The 19,593-nt window shown below is 40.0% G+C and overlaps 1 protein-coding gene across 5 annotated transcripts in view; it reads right to left on the bottom strand.

The window, feature by feature from the left end:
* ncoa2 (nuclear receptor coactivator 2) overlaps nt 1-19,593 on the bottom strand; it is a 102,731-nt gene that overhangs the window by 30,106 nt on the left and 53,032 nt on the right. For all 5 annotated transcript variants that reach the window (XM_047350509.1, XM_047350511.1, XM_047350512.1 and 2 more), the window contains exons 3-7: nt 19,395-19,502; nt 17,367-17,539; nt 10,898-11,001; nt 4,886-5,063; nt 3,529-3,711 (exon numbers count right to left, since the gene is read on the bottom strand). In XM_047350509.1, the coding sequence (XP_047206465.1) occupies nt 3,529-3,711; nt 4,886-5,063; nt 10,898-11,001; nt 17,367-17,539; nt 19,395-19,486 (730 nt within the window). In that variant the 5' untranslated portion in view covers nt 19,487-19,502. The remainder of the gene's footprint in view (nt 1-3,528; nt 3,712-4,885; nt 5,064-10,897; nt 11,002-17,366; nt 17,540-19,394; nt 19,503-19,593) is intronic.

The raw sequence follows: 19,593 nt of genomic DNA, 5'->3' as shown, positions 1-19,593 counted from the left end.
CTTCAGTCTTTAAATGTGGCATTTTAGCAGCCAGAAAAAAACCCCGGAAACAAAACTGACTTCAAAACGGATGTATGCATTAGGTTTGAAACCTCAACCCAATGACAGGAGGATTTATCACAGTATGATGCAGCTTACGGCCAACAGGGGCTTGCAATATTCTGTGAGGCCTTGACACCAACTATTGGTTGATTATGCAAACATTTGCGACCCCCACTGGGGCCCCCAACCCTAACTCTGGGAACTGTTGGTCTATAATTAAGGTGGATTTTGTCAATATTGTCAGTTTCTATGCAAATACCTTTCTCACTTACAAAACTAGTTTGAAAGAAATCATCTCATTAAGAACAGTGCTTGTCAATGAGTCTTACATGTCTCGCTCTGAATAAATCCAAATTCAAACAGGTTTGTTCATTGGAGGGAAAACATTTCATTTTAACAAGCAAAATAACAAAATAATGGATGGTACACTTGTTTTCATCCTTAAGTCATTTTCAGACAAGCACAACTTAAGGATTTATTTTCGATGAATACATAACCTTTTTAAGTTGATTAGTTTCTATAAAAGTGTAAACTTTGTTTCTCAGTGGTCTGAAGAATTATTTTTTTTAATGAAGTGTTCAATAGGCAGGAAAAAGATCCATGCTTATTTTGCCCCCAACATACAATGAGGAGCTCGCTGATCAAGAACTGAAGCAACGAGTAACATGTTGGGATCACAAAGTCTTTAAAACAACCATTAGAGGGGTCTCCATTTGCAGCCCTGGAGAGCTGCTGTCCTGCACTACAGGTCCTTCTCAAAATATTTGCATATTGTGATAAAGTTTATTATTTTCCATAATGTAATGATGAAAATTTAACATTCATATATTTTAGATTCATTGCACACTAACTGAAATATTTCAGGTCTTTTATTGTCTTAATACGGATGATTTTGGCATACAGCTCATGAAAACCCAAAATTCCTATCTCACAAAATTAGCATATCATTAAAAGGGTCTCTAAACGAGCTATGAACCTAATCATCTGAATCAACTAGTTAATTCTAAACACCTGCAAAAGATTCCTGAGGCCTTTAAAACTCCCAGCCTGGTTCATCACTCAAAACCCCAATCATGGGTAAGACTGCCGACCTGACTGCTGTCCAGAAGGCCACTATTGACACCCTCAAGCAAGAGAGTAAGACACAGAAAGACATTTCTGAACGAATAGGATGTTCCCAGAGTGCTGTATCAAGGCACCTCAGTGGAAAGTCTGTGGGAAGGAAAAAGTGTGGCAGAAAACGCTGCACAACGAGAAGAGGTGACCAGACCCTGAGGAAGATTGTGGAGAAGGGCCGATTCCAGACCTTGGGGGACCTGCGGAAGCAGCGGACTGAGTCTGGAGTAGAAACATCCAGAGCCACCGTGCACAGGCGTGTGCAGGAAATGGGCTACAGGTGCCGCATTCCCCAGACCTGGGCTACAGAGAAGCAGCACTGGACTGTTGCTCAGTGGTCCAAAGTACTTTTTTCGGATGAAAGCAAATTCTGCATGTCATTCGGAAATCAAGGTGCCAGAGTCTGGAGGAAGACTGGGGAGAAGGAAATGCCAAAATGCCAGAAGTCCAGTGTCAAGTACCCACAGTCAGTGATGGTCTGGGGTGCCGTGTCAGCTGCTGGTGTTGGTCCACTGTGTTTTATCAAGGGCAGGGTCAATGCAGCTAGCTATCAGGAGATTTTGGAGTACTTCATGCTTCCATCTGCTGAAAAGCTTTATGGAGATGAAGATTTAATTTTTCAGCACGACCTGGCACCTGCTCACAGTGCCAAAACCACTGGTAAATGGTTTACTGACCATGGTATCACTGTGCTCAATTGGCCTGCCAACTCTCCTGACCTGAACCCCATAGAGAATCTGTGGAATATTGTGAAGAGAACGTTGAGAGACTCAAGACCCAACACTCTGGATGAGCTAAAGGCCGCTATCGAAGCATCCTGGGCCTCCATAAGACCTCAGCAGTGCCACAGGCTGATTGCCTCCATGCCACGCCGCATTGAAGCAGTCATTTCTGCAAAAGGATTCCCGACCAAGTATTGAGTGCATAACTGTACATGATTATTTGAAGGTTGACGTTTTTTGTATTAAAAACACTTTTCTTTTATTGGTCGGATGAAATATGCTAATTTTGTGAGATAGGAATTTTGGGTTTTCATGAGCTGTATGCCAAAATCATCCATATTAAGACAATAAAAGACCTGAAATATTTCAGTTAGTGTGCAATGAATCTAAAATATATGAATGTTAAATTTTCATCATGACATTATGGAAAATAATGAACTTTATCACAATATGCTAATATTTTGAGAAGGACCTGTATTTGCATGCATCCCTGCTCCACCAAAACCTGAATGAAATGAAAAGGCTATTACCAGGCCTCTGCAGAACTTGATGGCATGCTGAGGAGGTAATTCATTCCACCTGTTTCAGATGTGTTGGAGCAGAGATGCCTCTTAACGTTGCAGGAAAGCAGCTCTCTAGGACTGCAGTTGGAAACTCTTGCATTAGATACCAAGTACAAAAAAAAATCATTTTCTGTCCTACCATCCAAACCTAAACTGGTGGAGTTTACAGGAATCTACAGATAAGATCAAATTGATCAGAGGTTAAGGGTATACCTTTGTACACCAGATTTCTCGAGGGTATTTGGACGTGAAGAACGTCACTTTGACATTTTCACCCTCACTTTGATGTCCCTGCAGATCAAATCTGCCTGTATTCACTAATGGCAGCAGAAGAGGAATCTATAGAGGAACTGAACCTACTACACAAATCTAACGCTAAAGAAAGACCGACTTGTACCATCTTAGCCATTTTCAGAAGGATGACATTTTACAGTAAATATTCCCTCTGTTTACCTTCAACTGTGCATTTGCTTGTAAAAACAAACATGCTTTCAGAGATTATCTGGCTGCTCTTCCTGCTTGGACAGCACCACATGCACCACAGAAGGTTACAAAATAGGGATGTGCACGACTGACTGAAACTTCTCTGATAAGACGCTGTTCGTGAGGACAGAAATAGCAGCTATAAACCAGCTTTTCAGCAACAAACACTCTGGTTAGGTTTGACGTAAAACATAGGATGAATATGTGGTAAAAGACCCCATGCTCAGTGTTTAGTACGGAAGTAGATCAGTGATGCTGTGGACCTGCTTCTATTGAAAAAGGTCCTTGGAACCATGCCAAGCGTGTGCTATTAGAAAAATACAGGAAATGCCGACAGCAGATCCCAACAAAAATACAACCAGTGATTTTGTTAAAAACAATTATTTCTTAATATTTTTTTCTCCACCAATTAAATGCACTCAAATAAAAAGGTTGAAATTTAAATATGTGATTTTGCGACTGCAATAAAAATATCAAATTATTTGAAGGGTTTTAACAATAAAAAGAATCATCTTTTGCAAGGCTGTTTTATAAGGTCACTACTTTAATGTCAACTGATCCTCCAACCTGTTTCCTCCCCACCTCCCTCCCCGTTTCCATACCGTCTCCTTCCTCCTTGATGGACTTGGGTTCTGACACTGCAAAACACTGCATGGTCTCATATTTCTGCTGCTGGGGCTCGTGCGACTCGTCCTGGTTCTCGCTGTGCGGGTTCACCAGCATTCGGCAGTTGAACGTGTGGCTGTTCCTCCTCGGACCCTCGCTGGACCACGGGACGCCATTGACTGCAGGAGAGAGGGAAGAGAAAGGAGATTTGCAATCTGGAGGGCCCACATTTAGCTGCGACTGAAAGTGCACAGTGAAACATGAAGTATGCAGAGAGCGAGCCAAGAGCAGGCGAGCGCACTGCATGTGGAAGACATAATGAGAGCAGCATAGGGAAACGAAGGCAGAGGAAGTGCAAAAAGAGGAGAGCTGTTGCTGGGTAGAGATCAGTTTTAATGAGCAGTTGGAACCCTGAGCCATCCATCCACAGCAATGCATCACAGCCAGGCCTCCATATGCATGTCCTCCCAAAACATCACTGGCCGTCTTTCTTCTGTCCAACACTTGCACAGGCATGAAATAACTCACGCACACACACACACACACACAGTAAGATAAAAAGTCATGTATGGCCAACTCATTTCTTTTTAGCAAACTCCCATCACACTCCATCTGGTTTGTGATCTCATTCAGCGCATTGATAATCTCAGTAACTGGGACACAGCCCAGTGATCATTTCCAGGGTACTCTGCTCTGAGCAGCTCTCCCACCCAGATAGCTGGGTACTCAGACCTCAATCCGGAGCACCAACAGAGGAGAACTCAGAGCTCCTGATAGGATGCAGTGACACAGAGATCATCTTATGAGAAGTGAAGCGATAAAGGTTAATATGAGGGAAAAAGATGTTGGAAATGTAAGCTTAAGATTGCAAAAACAGTTGTAATGTTTCCATTAGATGAGCATGGAGTGTGATTTTAATGGGTGGGCTGGAAAACGGGAAAGTGAGAACAAGAAGATAGGAACTCGAAAGGGGTGTGCAGCAGAGAACATCATGAAAAAAAGTGAAGAGAAGGGGAAGGAAGGGCACAAAATGAGAATGTAGGAAGAGCATTATGCTGCTGACAGGAGAGAGAAGCCAAAAAAGGAAGTTAATTAGCTGAAAAGCGAGGGAGGACGAGGAGAAGAGTGAGAGGAAAAAGTCTGGGCTGAGCATCAGCAAAAGGGAAAAAGAAGAACCTTTAGGATCTTTGCACACTGCAGTCTTTTTTTTACAAGCCAGCTTTCTAGCAAAGATAAACCACCACACATATTTTAATTAAAATGACATTGCTATTGAAAAAGGCACAAAAGAATGCAAGGTAGGAGGACCAAAATGCAGAATTTGTTGGCAGGAGAAATAAGCCGGTGGCTAACCGAGGGATTTGGGCAGCAGGTTCTTAATGAACTCGGCATGATCTCCGACGTGCAGCACGCTGTACACGCTGGTGTTCATCAGCTCCTCCTGGTTGTAGCGCAGGTACTGGGTCACGTTCTCAGACACAAACACGATGTTACCCTCCATGTTCACCACGAAGAAGAAGCCGTCAAGGGCCTGAAGGGGGGAAAAGGCAGTTTTGGAGTTTGTTTACAAAGTTCCTTCACATGAAAACAGAATTCACAAGTAATGAAAAACCTGTTTGAACAGCAATCTCCCTCATTAAGCAGCCTGTTAATAACCCTGCAGCAGGCTGACTGAAAGGGGAATACCTTTGATTAATTTGCTTTCCTTTATTCAGATCAGGGAAAACTGTAAATTTCATTTAGAAGTGTGAATAATTATGTTTAACTTTAGATTTATTGGCTTTATTATTTATTTGCAGTATGAAAGCCAATCAAAAACAGCAGATATGTAAATTCTGTCTGAACTCAGAGCAAGCTGTATAACGGGTCCAGGAAGGTAAGTTTATTTGTATTGCACCGTTTACACTCTGGAAAACAAGGAAACATGCAAAAAGAAAATGACATCGAAAACAAGAAATATGTTAAAGACATATAGTACAATGTAAAGACTGCATAAAAAAGCTTCAAAAGCAAATTTAAAACAAATAAACAGGTAAGACATGTTAAAAATGAACTAAAGTAATCTTTGACCTCTATAAAAAAACTGAAGCAAAAATAAATGTTTTTAGTCCTGATTTAAAGAAGCCAACAGAGTTCCAGAGTTTAAGAGAATGGAAACTAAATGCTGCTTCCCCTCATGTAGTTCAGTTTATGGGAACTCAGTGAACAGCCCTCTGATCATTCCTCACAAACAACTTCGAAATGTAAATGAAGATACTTCTGTATCTATTAGACAAATTTGATTTTAAAATATATTATTTTACAAACAGCGAGCCTGTGAGGTCACTTAAGGACTGGTGTGATATGATTTATTTTCCTGGTGTTGGTCAAGACTCTGGCAACTTCATTTTGGATGAGCTGCAGATGCCTGATTTGATTTGTTTTCATAGAGACCAGTAAAGACACAATTACTACAGGTGGCCCAAGAAGGCATCCTTGAGGAATCCCAAATATGATATTTTCTCACTCAGACTGAAAACTGTCAAAGCACAAAAAGTAGGTCTACTCTGCCATCTGGTACCAACAGTACCAGATGATTCCACCCACATTTTCAATTGATTAATCAGTGTGTTATGATCAACTGATCAATACAGCACTGAGCTCCAACAACAAAAGGTTTAGGTTCATCCCTGTTAAAGACGCATGCCATTTAAAACTGAATGCATCAGGTGTAACACACATTATGTCCCACTTTGGTACAAGCGGTTGGTCACAGGCAGTCATCTTTCACATTCAGTAGAGGAAAAACAAGTGTTTTTATTGTCTTTTGCTAAGTGCTGCAACAGAAAATAAGTAGACAAAGTTATTATCTAAAGCTCTCAACACCAAACTAATGCAAGAATTGCAGCTAACAGAGAAAGAAAAGAGGTTTAAGACCCACTTGCTTGATGGAAATTAGCTGTGCCAGGAGTTTGGGGTTATGGTACTATGGCAGTAGAGTGGAATATGGCAAGACAAATGGTCACGTAATGCAACAACTGTAGCAAACAGTTTGTGTATTTATTTTATATCTTTGATACCAAGCATCATTACACCCAAAACCTGGTATTTAATAAACAGCACTAAGTTCTTAACAAGCGCCAACTAGTGTTAAAACAGTGTAACACAAGGTGACTGACATACTTTTAATATTGGTTTTAGCTTGTAATTTTGCATGAGGAGTCATTGTTATATAATGCTTATGAATTTGCTTGAAGAACCAATTAATTAAAGTTTTCTATTTTAAAATAATTAAAATACCCGTTCGTTCAGGCCCAAAAATTTTGTTTGGCAGACGGCCTGTAGGGCACTGGTTAACAAAATCTAGGGGAAATCTTTTTAAAAGTTTTGCTACCAAAGAGGCTCCTTCCTAACATAGATTTTTTTTATTTTATTAAAAGGTCCATTAGGGAGTTCTGAGAAAGCTGTGGACTTGTCCGTAAAATGTGAACATTCCCAGCTTACAGGTCCCTCCCCCTAGTTCTCTGCTGTGCTACAGCTCCTCCGTCCACAGCGGTGCCTGCCATGGGCACGCAGGCTCGTAAGCAAGGCCACCATGGCAGGGATGGTAGGGACAACACGAGGGTGACTGACACTGCTAAGACATTCCTCCTGACTCTGATTGGTTGTTTCTGGCCAGGAGCAGTGTATCACTGGGAGGAGCTTGATCTTTTTCACAGATTATCTGTCTCATATTGTACTGTTGAGGCATAGTGACAGTTTTAACAAATATGTACATTTTTACAAAAGTTACCAACTACAGCTTTACCTGAAAATTTTAATCATTTTCCTTTCACTGTTGTACCGTACCCCTACTGACCAGTGACCTAAAAACTCTAGTACATATTGAGCCCCACTTTATGTTAAGCACCCACTGTGTTATTTACATAATATTACACTATGCTTATAGAGAAACAGGGGTACAATTAGTGTTTCACCACAAATAAAAAAGCTAAACATCAGATCAGTTGATAAAAGCAGTAAAAACTCATATGGCTGATTAAAGCATGAGAAGGAGGAGCAGCACTTAATTGAAGAACACAGCCCCAGGTCAGCCATTACACACGCGATGGTGTCAATTAGGCCATCAAATCACCTACAGACTTTAAGAAGAGAACATTGGTGCTTGTAAAGCTGGGAAAACCGATGCCAAGACAAAAAAAAAATAAAAAATAAACATCTGCTCATCATCTCTACTTAATCAATCATTACAATTAAACTGAACACACATTTGTCGAAATTTTAGAGCCACAAGCAACATTTATTTTCTCTCACTCTTGACAGCTACAAAACCACATGACAAATATATACACAGACAAAATGTTAAGGTTTGGTAAACCCTTCCATACAAGCCAAGATTACAGCATGATAGAGGTCCTCCCTTGCCTGCTCTGACACATCTTAATCAGAAAACAATCTCAGAGCCACCCAATCCATCAGTGCATTAACTGGGGCCATTCCAAACGGCAATGTGGTTGTGCAAGTCCGTCTTGTGTAAGGAAATAACATGGACTGGACAGGATAAACATTGCGTAGTGCCAACTCTAATGCTCCTCCAGACATTATTGCTCAATGGCGTTAGGCAATTCTTTTAATTTACATTGCCCTCCTTAAATATACACTGGAGAGACAGCTGAGCCAGGATGTCTTATTGTGTTCCAATAATTGTACTCTCCCTGTGCTCTATTTATTTTTTCACCAAATCTAAAACCTATATATTTGCTACAACATGGCGTCAATACATTTTAGTAATGACTAAACAACAAACGTGTTTGTTTTATGCAAACCAACATCAAGCATATAGAGAATTCTGAAGATGGCGCAAAAGCTTTGCAAAAGTATTCATACCTCTTGAAATTTTGGACGTTTGTCATGATAGAAGCAAACATGTAATGTGTTTTATTGGGATTTTATGTGAAAGACAAACACAGAGTAGCACATAATGGTAAAGTGCAAGGGGAATTTCTTAAAAATAATCTGAAAAACATTTGGTGTGCATATGTATTCAGGCCTTTCCAGCTGACTTGCAAATCAAGAAAATAAACTTGTTGCCCGTTTGGTGCTTCCCCCAAAATGCTTCCCAGTGTGAGGATAATGCAATAAGGGAGATGTGCTGCAATATTATCTGGGTTTCTTGCTATAAGAAAAACAAAAAATGTGCTCCTACTTGGGAGCACCTTTTTCCACATGTGTAGTACAGACTGAAGCATTTAAAAACCACATTAACAATAATGCCCTACATGTGTTAGTCACATAACATCCCAATAAAATACACTGAAGTTTGTGGTTGTCACATAAAATCTAGAAAACAAGATATGAACACTTTTTTTAGGGCACTCTATACGTAACCAGTATATGATGTAATGAAGCCGTCCACAGAAGGTTAAAAGAGCGGGACAATGTTTCCCCAACACTCCTCTCCAACTCTCTGCGTTTGGAGAGCAGAGTGTCTGAGAGGAGTGGGGGTCATGCGGATGCATTTTCCTGCTGCCGGCCTTTTTCCTCTGAACAGGCTGTAATAAGCCCGGGCTTGCGGAAGGGAACGTGGCCTGGAGTGGAGCTGGTGTGAATGGCCTATGGCCATGTTTTGGGGACTGCTGACAGATGGGAAAGCTCGCAGGCTGCACTGGGCTATATTTAGCCATGAGTTAGTGTGTCGATTCAGTGACGCTGGACCAGGAGTGCTATAAATATTCCATGACAGGACGGATCTAGAGGCGAACAAAGGGAAGATGGGAAGGGAAAGAGATCTGAGCGAGCTCGGGAGGGCGGAAATGGGTGAGAGGACAAACTCAATGGACTGATTCATTCGACAGGCTGTTGCTTTCTTTCCCATTGTGCGTAAGCACTTCAGTGGCTCTTTGTTGTACAATAAGGCCACAGCTCTGACCGGTGATTTACAGCCAATCAGGGGCGGATGCAAGATGCTGGCAGCTTTCACTTCACGCAGCTACACTCTGACATAACCACTACTGGCACATTTGTGATTGTTCTTTGTGAATGGTACTCCTCATTAGACATCAATCATGATTTTAAGAGGTGAGTTTATTCTGTGGTAGAGTGTTTCAGTTAGTGTGACACCTAACAATGTTATTCTTAAGCACAGTGAATTATCCTGAAAGCTACAGCACCTAGCAAAAGTATTCACACCCTTCAACCTTGCCAAGACAAAGATCAATATTTCTTTGTGTTGGACCAACACATAGTAGGGCTTAACTGTAAAGTGAAAAAAAAAAAAGTGAGGCATTCAGCAGCCTTTACTCTCATACTTGCTTCAGATGTCACCTAATTTGTAAATGGAGTTGGACCTCAGAGTGAATACAGCTGTTCTGACCAGAAACGTCAGGGATAAAGTTTTGGGGAGGATCAAAGTAGGGTTTGGTCTAACTAAGCACTGTTCAATCATCACCTTAACATGACAGACATTGGCACAAGTACACGACTAAACTGACTGGCCAAGCAAACAGAGCTTTAATTAGATGGAAGCATGGTAACTCCGGAGGAGCTGCAGAGATTCGCAGCTCCGGTGGAGAGTCTGTTCACAAAATGACTATTAGCTCTCTATAAATCTGACAATGGAAGAGCGGCATAAAGAAAGTCATTTTTAAGAGAAAGTCCTTGTTGCCATTTGACATGTGGACGAAGGTGCTCTAGTAACATGAGACATGAACTGAACTTTTTAACCTACATGCAAAATGATTTAGGTGTGATAAACTAAGCCTGCAAATAACCCTGAACACACAATCCTCACAACAAAATATGGTGGTAGTATGATGTTTTGGGGAAGCTAGATCATTGGTTCTCAACCCTGGTCCTCAGGACCCACTATTCTGCATGTGTTAGGTGTTTTCCAGCTGCCACACATCTGACTTCAACAAACGAGTGATTAACAGGCTTCTGCAGCACTTGATGGCTTGCTTCAGAGGTAATGCAATCATTCAATTCACATGTGCTGGAGCAGAGAAACACCTAAAACATGAAGGACAGTGGGCTCTGAGGCCTAGGACTGAAAAACACTGGTTTAGATCAAAAAATATCTATATGTTAGAAAGGTGTCCAGATGTCCAATTAAGAATCTATCCCAAGACTAGAAAAGTCCACTGAGCTCAAGGTATTGTGCAAAGAAGAAAGTAAACATTTTAGCCTTTAAATGTGCAAAGCTGACAGCGACGTTCCCTGAAAGACTTCATGAATAAGGGTTTGTAAAAAGAAATAAAAAACTTGAATCCCAATAAAAATAGTAGAAAGTTTGTGGTTGTAATGTGACAAAATGTTAAAAAGGGAATACTTATTTTAAAGCACAGAAGATAACATAATGAATTAAAAATACAAACACAATCCACCCACCTCGAGCATCATTGGTCCCAAGGCATCTTTGTCAATCACACTTTGGCCTGTTGATGAGACATCAGCCTTCTGCACCTCCTCCTCGTTTGCTGCCGCAGCCTTTTCTGTTATCAGAAAAGTCGATAAAACAAACTTAAAAACTACTTACATAGATCGAATTCAACAAGTTCATAACACCGAAGGAAAGAAAAAAAAAAAAAAACACATGCAAAGGCAGAACATAGAGGTCACAGAGAAGAAGCACAAGCAAACAATTCTGCATTTCCCCCTGCAGTCGACCCACATACTTTAAAGAGGTCACTGGCTGACAGGGATTTTAACAAGTATCCATCTGGTAACAAAGCAAAGACATTCGTTCCCTTTATGAAAACATGCGGCCGTGGCTCCAGCCCAACCACGGAGCAGTAAATAGAGTGAAAGGTTGCTGTAAACGAGCGTGCCGGAGCGTGCGGCTGCCACACTGGTGACAGACCCTGGATGGATTACACCGTCATGTGCAAAAAAAGAAAAAAGAAAAAAAGGGCTATTATGGAACGCAGATAATGTGTAAACAACTCATGTACGAAATGGGAGAACAAATAGCTCCCAAGGACTCAAGAAGGAAGGTCGTACTGCTTAACGTATACAGCACCATAAACAGATTTAAGCATATAAAGCTCAAAGGTTGGGTAGCTTTTCAAAATAGGTTTTTATCATTAACAAATTTGGGAAATTTATCAAACTATAATTTAACAGTGACTGAGAGGAGCTGAGTTACGGTAAAGAAGTATATTCTGTAATTTAGTGCTTCCTCTCAAAGTTGTGGTCAGGACCCAACAGTTGATTGCGAAATAACCTGTGATACGGTACAAAATAATGTTGGCAAAAACATAGTTATGCAATAAATGTGACAGCAGATTTTTTTTTAAAAAGTACTTACAGAAAAATAAATACAACACATTGGTTCTTGATACTTTTTATACTGTCCCCAATACCTCTGTTTAACTGAAATACTAGCAATGCCTGTATACTTGATTTATATTCGATGACAATAGTAGTCATACTTTCAGGCTCACAGGTTGAAAAGTTTGGGAACTTTTGCTATTTCAGTAACGCCAACCATGCTAATGTTTAGTAGAAGACACTAAAGCTGGTTTAAAATGTGAACTTAAAATACAGACATGCAGGTTAAAAGCAAAAATTGAATAATCAAACACATTTCTTATTGATTTATGGATCTCTGGTGACTTTCCAATGTTTCAAAATAGCACCTAAAAGGAAATCTGCACATTTACAAAACTGAAACCATAAAAAAATACAACCATTTAGATACATTATTACTGCCTGCTTCATTTATAATTGAACAATTAACAGTTTCCTATTAGCTTCTGTAACCAAAGTAAGGAGCTATACATTTGTCCATGTGACTGGGTTGATAAACATGCAGAGAAGCCTTATGTTCAGAGCGTAGGCTGCCCTACTTTCCGAGTCGATGATGAGAGGCGGAATATGAGTGGGCTGTTTGGGGGGGGGGTGGGGCATTTAACGGGCACACCATGCCAAGGAGAGAGCTGACCATATGGTGACAAAAGATTTTGGTGAGAAGCAAACAGAATCACGCTCTTCCTTTTTATGGGTATGGATGTGTGAAAGTTGACACGAATGCAGGTTTCCCTCTGCGCTGTGGGTTTGTGCAACATCCCACAGACGAGCATTCATCTGCATTAATGATCTGTGCATCAGCAGGACCTCTTCAGGCCTGGCGGGGTCCTGCAGACCCACACAGCTGCCCTGAGTGCAGACCCATCACTCAGTGTCATGGCCCCCTACACTGGCTTTCTGTTACTCTGCAGCTGTGTGGCACTGTGCCACGTATAACAGGAGCAATTGATCAATTAAAAGGATTGTGTAATGTATTAACAACTACATAATATATAACTGGCGAGACAGGCTGCCTTATATGCTTTACTAGCTCTTATTAATTCACTGAACAGCAGGGTATTTTTCTGCAGTTATTTGTACATATTATGCAAAGCTAGCATATAAAAGAACCACCTGCTGAATAGCAGCTAATGTAAAGTCATATGTCTTTGTAGGCTCTGCACAGATGATACTCCGTATAATTTTGTGAAAAAGTATTTAAACTCCTACAGGTTTCTTCTGTTTTTGCTTTTTGGTCACACCTAAACATTTCAGATCCAACATATTTCAATATCAAACATCCTGAGTAAATACAGAAAGTTGTTTTCAAATGACCATTCAATTTATTAGAAAAAAAACTTTCAAAAACAAACTGGCCCTATAGAAAGGTAACACCTCCCCCTGTTAAACCAATCTTAGCTTTGATTAGCCACATTACTGCTTCACCTGTAGAATCAAGAAATCACTTAAAAAGAACCGTCTGACAAAATGAAGTGGACTAAAAGATCTCAAAAAGCAACGCAATCTAAAGAACTTTTCAATCAGATGATGTCCAGCAGTCTGTAAATGGCTACAAAGCCATTTCTTAGAACCATAGTAAGAGCCATTAATGGAGAAAATGGTGGAGAAAACATGGAACAGTGGTAATCCTTCCCAGGAGTGTCTGCCCAAACAGAACCACTTCAAGGGCGTTTCTACGGTTCATCCAGGAGATCAGAGAAGAACCCAGAACAACATCTAAAGCACTCCAGGCCTCGCCTGCCTCAGTTAAGGTCAGTCTTCATTATTTACCAATGAGAGAGAGAGACTGGGCAAAATGGCATCCATGGGAGAGTTCCAAGGTGAAAACCACTGCTGACCAAAAAAGAACAGAATGGCCCGTCTCATTTTTCCTAAATTCATCAGGATGATGATGCTTATGACTTGGTATGATCTTCAACAAGATTCAAGTTTCAGATTAAACACCCTCCTATGTGGCTGAATTAAAACAATTCTCCAAAAAAAGAGCGGGCCAAACATACTCAACAGGGCATAAAATACTTATTGCCAGTTATCAGTTATGAGGTTTAGAGCTTAACCATTTTTGTTTATATAGGACAAGGTTGTTTTGAGTAGCTCTTTTCCCCAAATAAATGAAATCATCATTTGAAACTTACATTCCGTTTTGAGTTTGATTATCTTTCATAGAAATGATTTGATAATCTGAAAGATAATGTGTGACAAGCAAAAGCAAAGGAAATCTTCAAGAGGGCAAATACTTTTCCACACCACTGTATACGTAATGCAATGGCATAACAAGCCAGAGGAAAATCCAAAAAGACCTACGTTGCGTATTTTTATTTTCATTTCAATTAGGAGGAGCAAACGTGTCTTCATTTACAGCTCAAGGTAGAAGGAGAAATATTTGAGCTCATGAATCCCACATGCTACAACTTTTCTTACATGAAATCATGCAAGAAAAATTATTCCAGTGTTAATCAAAACACAGGAGAGGGAAGCGTTCATCTACTAATGACTTTAAGCTCATAACATTGTGGCTGGATGGAAACCCAACTTCCTCCTTGGTTGACCTTATATAGCTCATATCCTCAAACCTTAGCAGGCTGCAGCTACATCTACAGCATTAAAACACCCCAGGTAAGAAACATGTAAAAAAAAAAAAAAAGACCCTTTAAACAAATACCTACATAAATATCCACCTATCTACCAACACACACATTTATATATACTGCACAAGCATAGTTTGATAATAACCTACACAGTTTTTCAATGGGGGAAGAACCCATGTTGTAACAGTTAGTATTTTTGCATAAAAAAAATTCGGATGAATTGATCTTTTATTTCATTAGCATAGTATCACACTGGTTACCTTCAAAACTTCCAACCTTTACTTTGAGTAAAGTGATTTAGTAGGAACAGCATGCTCCTATGTTTACTTTTTACAACATCAGCAGTGCCACGTTTACCTGCACCCCTGCCAAGAGAACAGCATTTAGGATCTTTGGCTATTACAATCTCTCTGGACCATCCTAGGTCCTCTTATGCAGTCTTCAGCTCAACCCACAGGTTATCTATCGGATTTAGTCTAGGGACTGAGGTGGAATGAAAAGAATATTAGTTTTGTGTCTGGAAAACCATTTGTGTGCGTATTCGGGCCATATGTTTTAGATGATGCTGTTGAGAGACTTATGAAGACCCATTTTCAGCTTTCTGGAACATGTCAACAGAGTTTGGTTAAAACTCTCATGGTTGTCTCAACATATTCATAAAGCCAAACACTATAAATAAGCAATAAAAAATAGTTTAAAAAACAATAACAATCCAAGGTCTCAGACTCGGATACCTTGAATTCAAAAGGAAATGGAATCTCTAATTATATCCGAAGATGATTTTGGACCACTAAGCACCAGCAAAGGTAAGATGCTTCTAACATTGTCTCTGGTTCAGGAGTGGCTTGACATGAGGAATGCGACATTTGTAGCCCATGTGGAGGATTCATCTGTGCGTAGTGGCTCTTGATGTGCTGCCTCCAGCCTAAGTCCACACCTTGTGAAGCGTTGCCAAATTCCCAAATGGATTTTGCCTGACAATCCTCTCTGCAGTTACAGTATCTCTGTTGCTGGTGCAGCGTTCCCTAACACACCTTTTCCTTCCACTCAACTTTCTATGAATATGCTTGGATACAGCACTCTGTGAACAACCAGCTTCTTTACCAATGACCTTTTGTGGCTTATGAGCCACTTCTGTGGCTCCGTCTTGTGGAGTGTGTCAATGACAGTCACTTTTGAGGGTTATCATTGATTGGAATTCATTGTTATCATGATAAATGGGATGCTTTCTCCTACCGAAAAAAATGCAGCTGAATTAGAGTTAGGAACAGCAAGAGTACGGGGGCAGGATGACTGTAGCTAGTCTGAATGTGATTTGTGTGTCATTTTAGTCACTTTTACATAACACTTAGCTCTCTGAGTCAAATACAACAGACTGTCAACATCAACTGGTTTGATTCATGCAGCTTAAAAAGACCTGGCTTTTTTTAAAGTAACACATTCAGGCACCTTGCCTCGAAGGGAAGGGGCAAGCTTATATCAGCCTCTAAATTTACAAAAGGAGAACGTTTTAACTTTGTTATGACCTCCAAGGGAAAAAAATCTCTACTGATCTGTGCAAGATTTAAATGAAACATTTTAAACTACAAAAGAGACTAGAGCTAACGGAATAAAAAAAGACGGGTAAAGCTAAGTTCACTAAGCTCTGACTGGATGTGGGAACGATTTGCACCAAAGAATAACTTCAATGGCCTGTGATGGGGTGATTATGCAGTCAAATGTTGGGATTTGCATAAACACAGAAAAACTTGTTCTATGCAGGGTTCTTCAACCCTCCCAAAGCACTTTTGTTAAACTTTAACAGGTTACTTAATCTTCTAGCAACAAGGGCTATTATTATAGGCTGTAAACCTTTTAACCTTTAAGACCTAAGGGGTTTTAGAGCAATTTCCGCCTGAAATTGCATACCTTAAATAAATCAAGTATAGCTCCACAGCTATAAGGCCTACATGCAAACCTTTGGTACCTGTGTAAAGGTAAGACATACAAGAATATTTTTCCTGTGGAACAACTATTGTAACTGTTACTATGTCTGATTTATTTGTGATTAAATAGAAAAAAAAGATTTTTTTTTAGCCTTGCCAAAAGTTTTTTTCTAAATGAACATTGCAAAACAACATGGAATTCCTAGGAGAACCCCCAGGTTGCATTCATCCACATCTTCACTATAACTGCAGCAAATTTAGACTGAATAAGTTGAAGCATATATGTTCCACAAAGGTTTTAGAGAGAAATGTGTCAGGCAGAAATGACAGTTAGGCAAAGGGTGCCAAAACTTTCCCAAATGTGTTTTTCACCTCATAAAAAGGAAATAAAAGGGAATCCGGTCAAATAAAAGTGCGGATTTCCATTGTATGAGTCCTTCTGCATATGACACAGCCTTTGGTTAGGACATTTACCCTGTGTATCATCAAAATGTACAGTTGCAAACCTAACTTGAAGCTAACGGAGTAGCGCGTAAGCTAGCAGCCGGCAACCAGCAGACTATAATGTTCAAGAAAATTACATCACTAGAGAAAGTGCTAGAAGTTATGCTTTTTTAGAAAGGTGAGTGTCTCTAGTTTGTTTTGATATGAGACATGTGGGAGGGCTGCAAGGAGAAAAGGTGCTTTTTGTACCATTTTGTTTACAGAGTCAGCAATGTCTGAGAGACCTTAAAATGTCATCGCCTGTTTTAGGTTGCTGTGAAACTAAAAGGTATTTGTGCAAAACTCATTTGGGGAATTGTTTTGTGAAGATTAAAGCCTTCTCTTGCAATATATTTAAGAGAAAAAAAAATTTATGGAATTTTACCTAGTTTTATAGACCGCCAAAAAGGGGCGTGACCTAGCCCTTTGGGCTTAAGAGGATAAATAATCAATATAATCCTGGATATCTTTTTACTTTTGTTATCTGGGACCAATAACCTTTACAGTTTCCTCAGCATGAAGGTGTAAAAAACATTCGATTGTCACTCGTACCTTGCTCTTTTATTTGCCTGATCTGTTTCACAGTTTCCTTCAGGATTGCACATTTGTCAGGTTTGACATTGAAGTTGTCGATGTCGTTGAAGTTGGCGAAGATCAGTTCGGCGAGCTCCTCGATGTATTTGTTCTCGTGCTCGCGGTTGCGCTTCTCATTGGTCCGCTTGGGACTGCAGATACATAAAACAATAATAGGGGAATGAAGCAAAATCTGCCAAAAATGGATGTGAGAAAGGTTAGGAAATTCCATTAAATATTTGGTTCTTTATTAAGAAATGTTCACATTTTGATGTCTAATCTATCTTTTTTAAACACTGGAAAATAAAACAGAACATCCTAAAAGAATAACGATCTGGGCTTTGACTCCATTCCAGGACTTCCCATCTCTTAATTCTCAGCCAGTCCTTGGTGCTATTGGTCCTCCGATAGCAAAGCATCCTCAGGCTATGATACTTCCAACTCTTTACTTCACAGTTTGTATGAGGCTCTTCTCCTCAAAGGCAGATTTCAGATTATTCCTAAAATGTCCTATTTTCTGGTGTGCAAATAATTCAGTGTTGGACTCATCTGTCCAAAGAACATTATTCCAGAAGTCCTGGTCTTTCACTAAGTTGGTTGTGGCAAGCTTTAGTCTATTTTTCTTAGACAGCAAACAATTTCTCTTGCATGACTTACACAAAAGTTTAACTAGCTTAGTCTCTTCCTGGTTGTACAGTAATACACTTTAACATCACCGGTCCCGGGATGACATTTTAGGGTTTCTGGAGACCATTTGTAGCATCTTGTAGTCTGCATTCAGGGTAAACTTGCAAGCATGACCAGATATGGGCATGTCAGCTGTTGTTTTGAATTTGCTCCACTTGCTGATTATGTTTTATACAGTGGGATGACTGATTTTAAACTCTTTAAATCCCCAACCAGCCAAGGCAGCTCCTTTAATCTTACCATGTTATTACTGGCCACCTCTACAATCAGGAGCACATCAAGCTACATATCTGAGGTTTAAACAGCAAACTCTGTGAGGGTGAAGGTTGACATCTTGGAGGACAGAGTTTGGTCCTTGAGAGTGGATTTACATGACGGCCACTGATTGCAGAATCTCATTATGATATCCCTCTGCACTGAGATTTCCTCTAGTGATCAACAGCCTTGCTCCTTCAGTGAAGGAGATGCCACCCCACACCATCACACGGCCTCCACCGAAAGCAGGCAGGAATTGGCAAGTTTTTCATGAGCACAACCCACATACTCCAATGTATTTTTCTGACACCTCTGGCACCATTTAAGGGGAAACTAAACAGCTTTCCAACAGTTTAACATTCACTGTCAAAAAGCATTGCTCTATCGAAGCAAAAGTAAGTGCCCTTACATTTTGAGCCAACTTGCTTACATATGATATCATTAAAGACCTTCCCAAACAAGCATAACAAAAACAACGTGTACATAAAGCTATATAAGTTTACACACAATACTGGAACCCCTGAAAAATTCCTGGTGTTCATGTAAAAAAACACTAATAACTCATCATACATGGGCCTTTTGATGGCTCTAGGTGTATTTTAAATGCAAACATTGCCCTACTTTCATATCATACCTGTAAGCAAATTGTTCTGCTCTATGAATTAATTTCGGGATAGATCATTATAAAAGCGCTCCAATGTCATACATAATAACAATTAATTCATACTTCTGATACCCATTTGTATTAGTTGACCTTTAAGAAGTAAGTAATTATACCCCTTATCAAAACCGAATTTTCAGAGCTTACAAGCTTGTTTCCTCACTATTGAGTATGAGGAAATTATAAAATTATATAGAAAATTATTTTGAATCATTGGCTTTTTTTAACCTAAAATGTAAGATGCAAAGTGAACAGAACTGAGGGAATCTGAAATGGCAAATGGGTGACTTGACCTGCAGCAGCTGCGATGGGGTGGCTTAAAACAGGTGGGAAACCTAAAATCTGGAGGCAGGTCTGTGACAAAATAAATAAATAAATAAAATTTGATCTGTCTTGAAGCTTACCTGGGCCCTATGAGTTCGCCAGAGCATTCTTTGCGTTTACGTGCTTCTGCCCTCGCAGGGTCAGATGAGTTTTCACCGACTCCACTCATCATCAATGCATATCAGCGTCTGCAAACGAAACACACGCAGGAAAACAGTTTTACATCTGCCTAAATGAGCAAAAACAAAAAACAGGTATGTGAAAGGATGACACTGCAGG

The sequence above is a fragment of the Girardinichthys multiradiatus genome, chromosome 21 (assembly GCF_021462225.1).
Source record: "Girardinichthys multiradiatus isolate DD_20200921_A chromosome 21, DD_fGirMul_XY1, whole genome shotgun sequence".
In the NCBI taxonomy this organism is placed as follows: domain Eukaryota; kingdom Metazoa; phylum Chordata; class Actinopteri; order Cyprinodontiformes; family Goodeidae; genus Girardinichthys; species Girardinichthys multiradiatus.
This window is presented reverse-complemented; position numbering and strand designations above follow the sequence as displayed.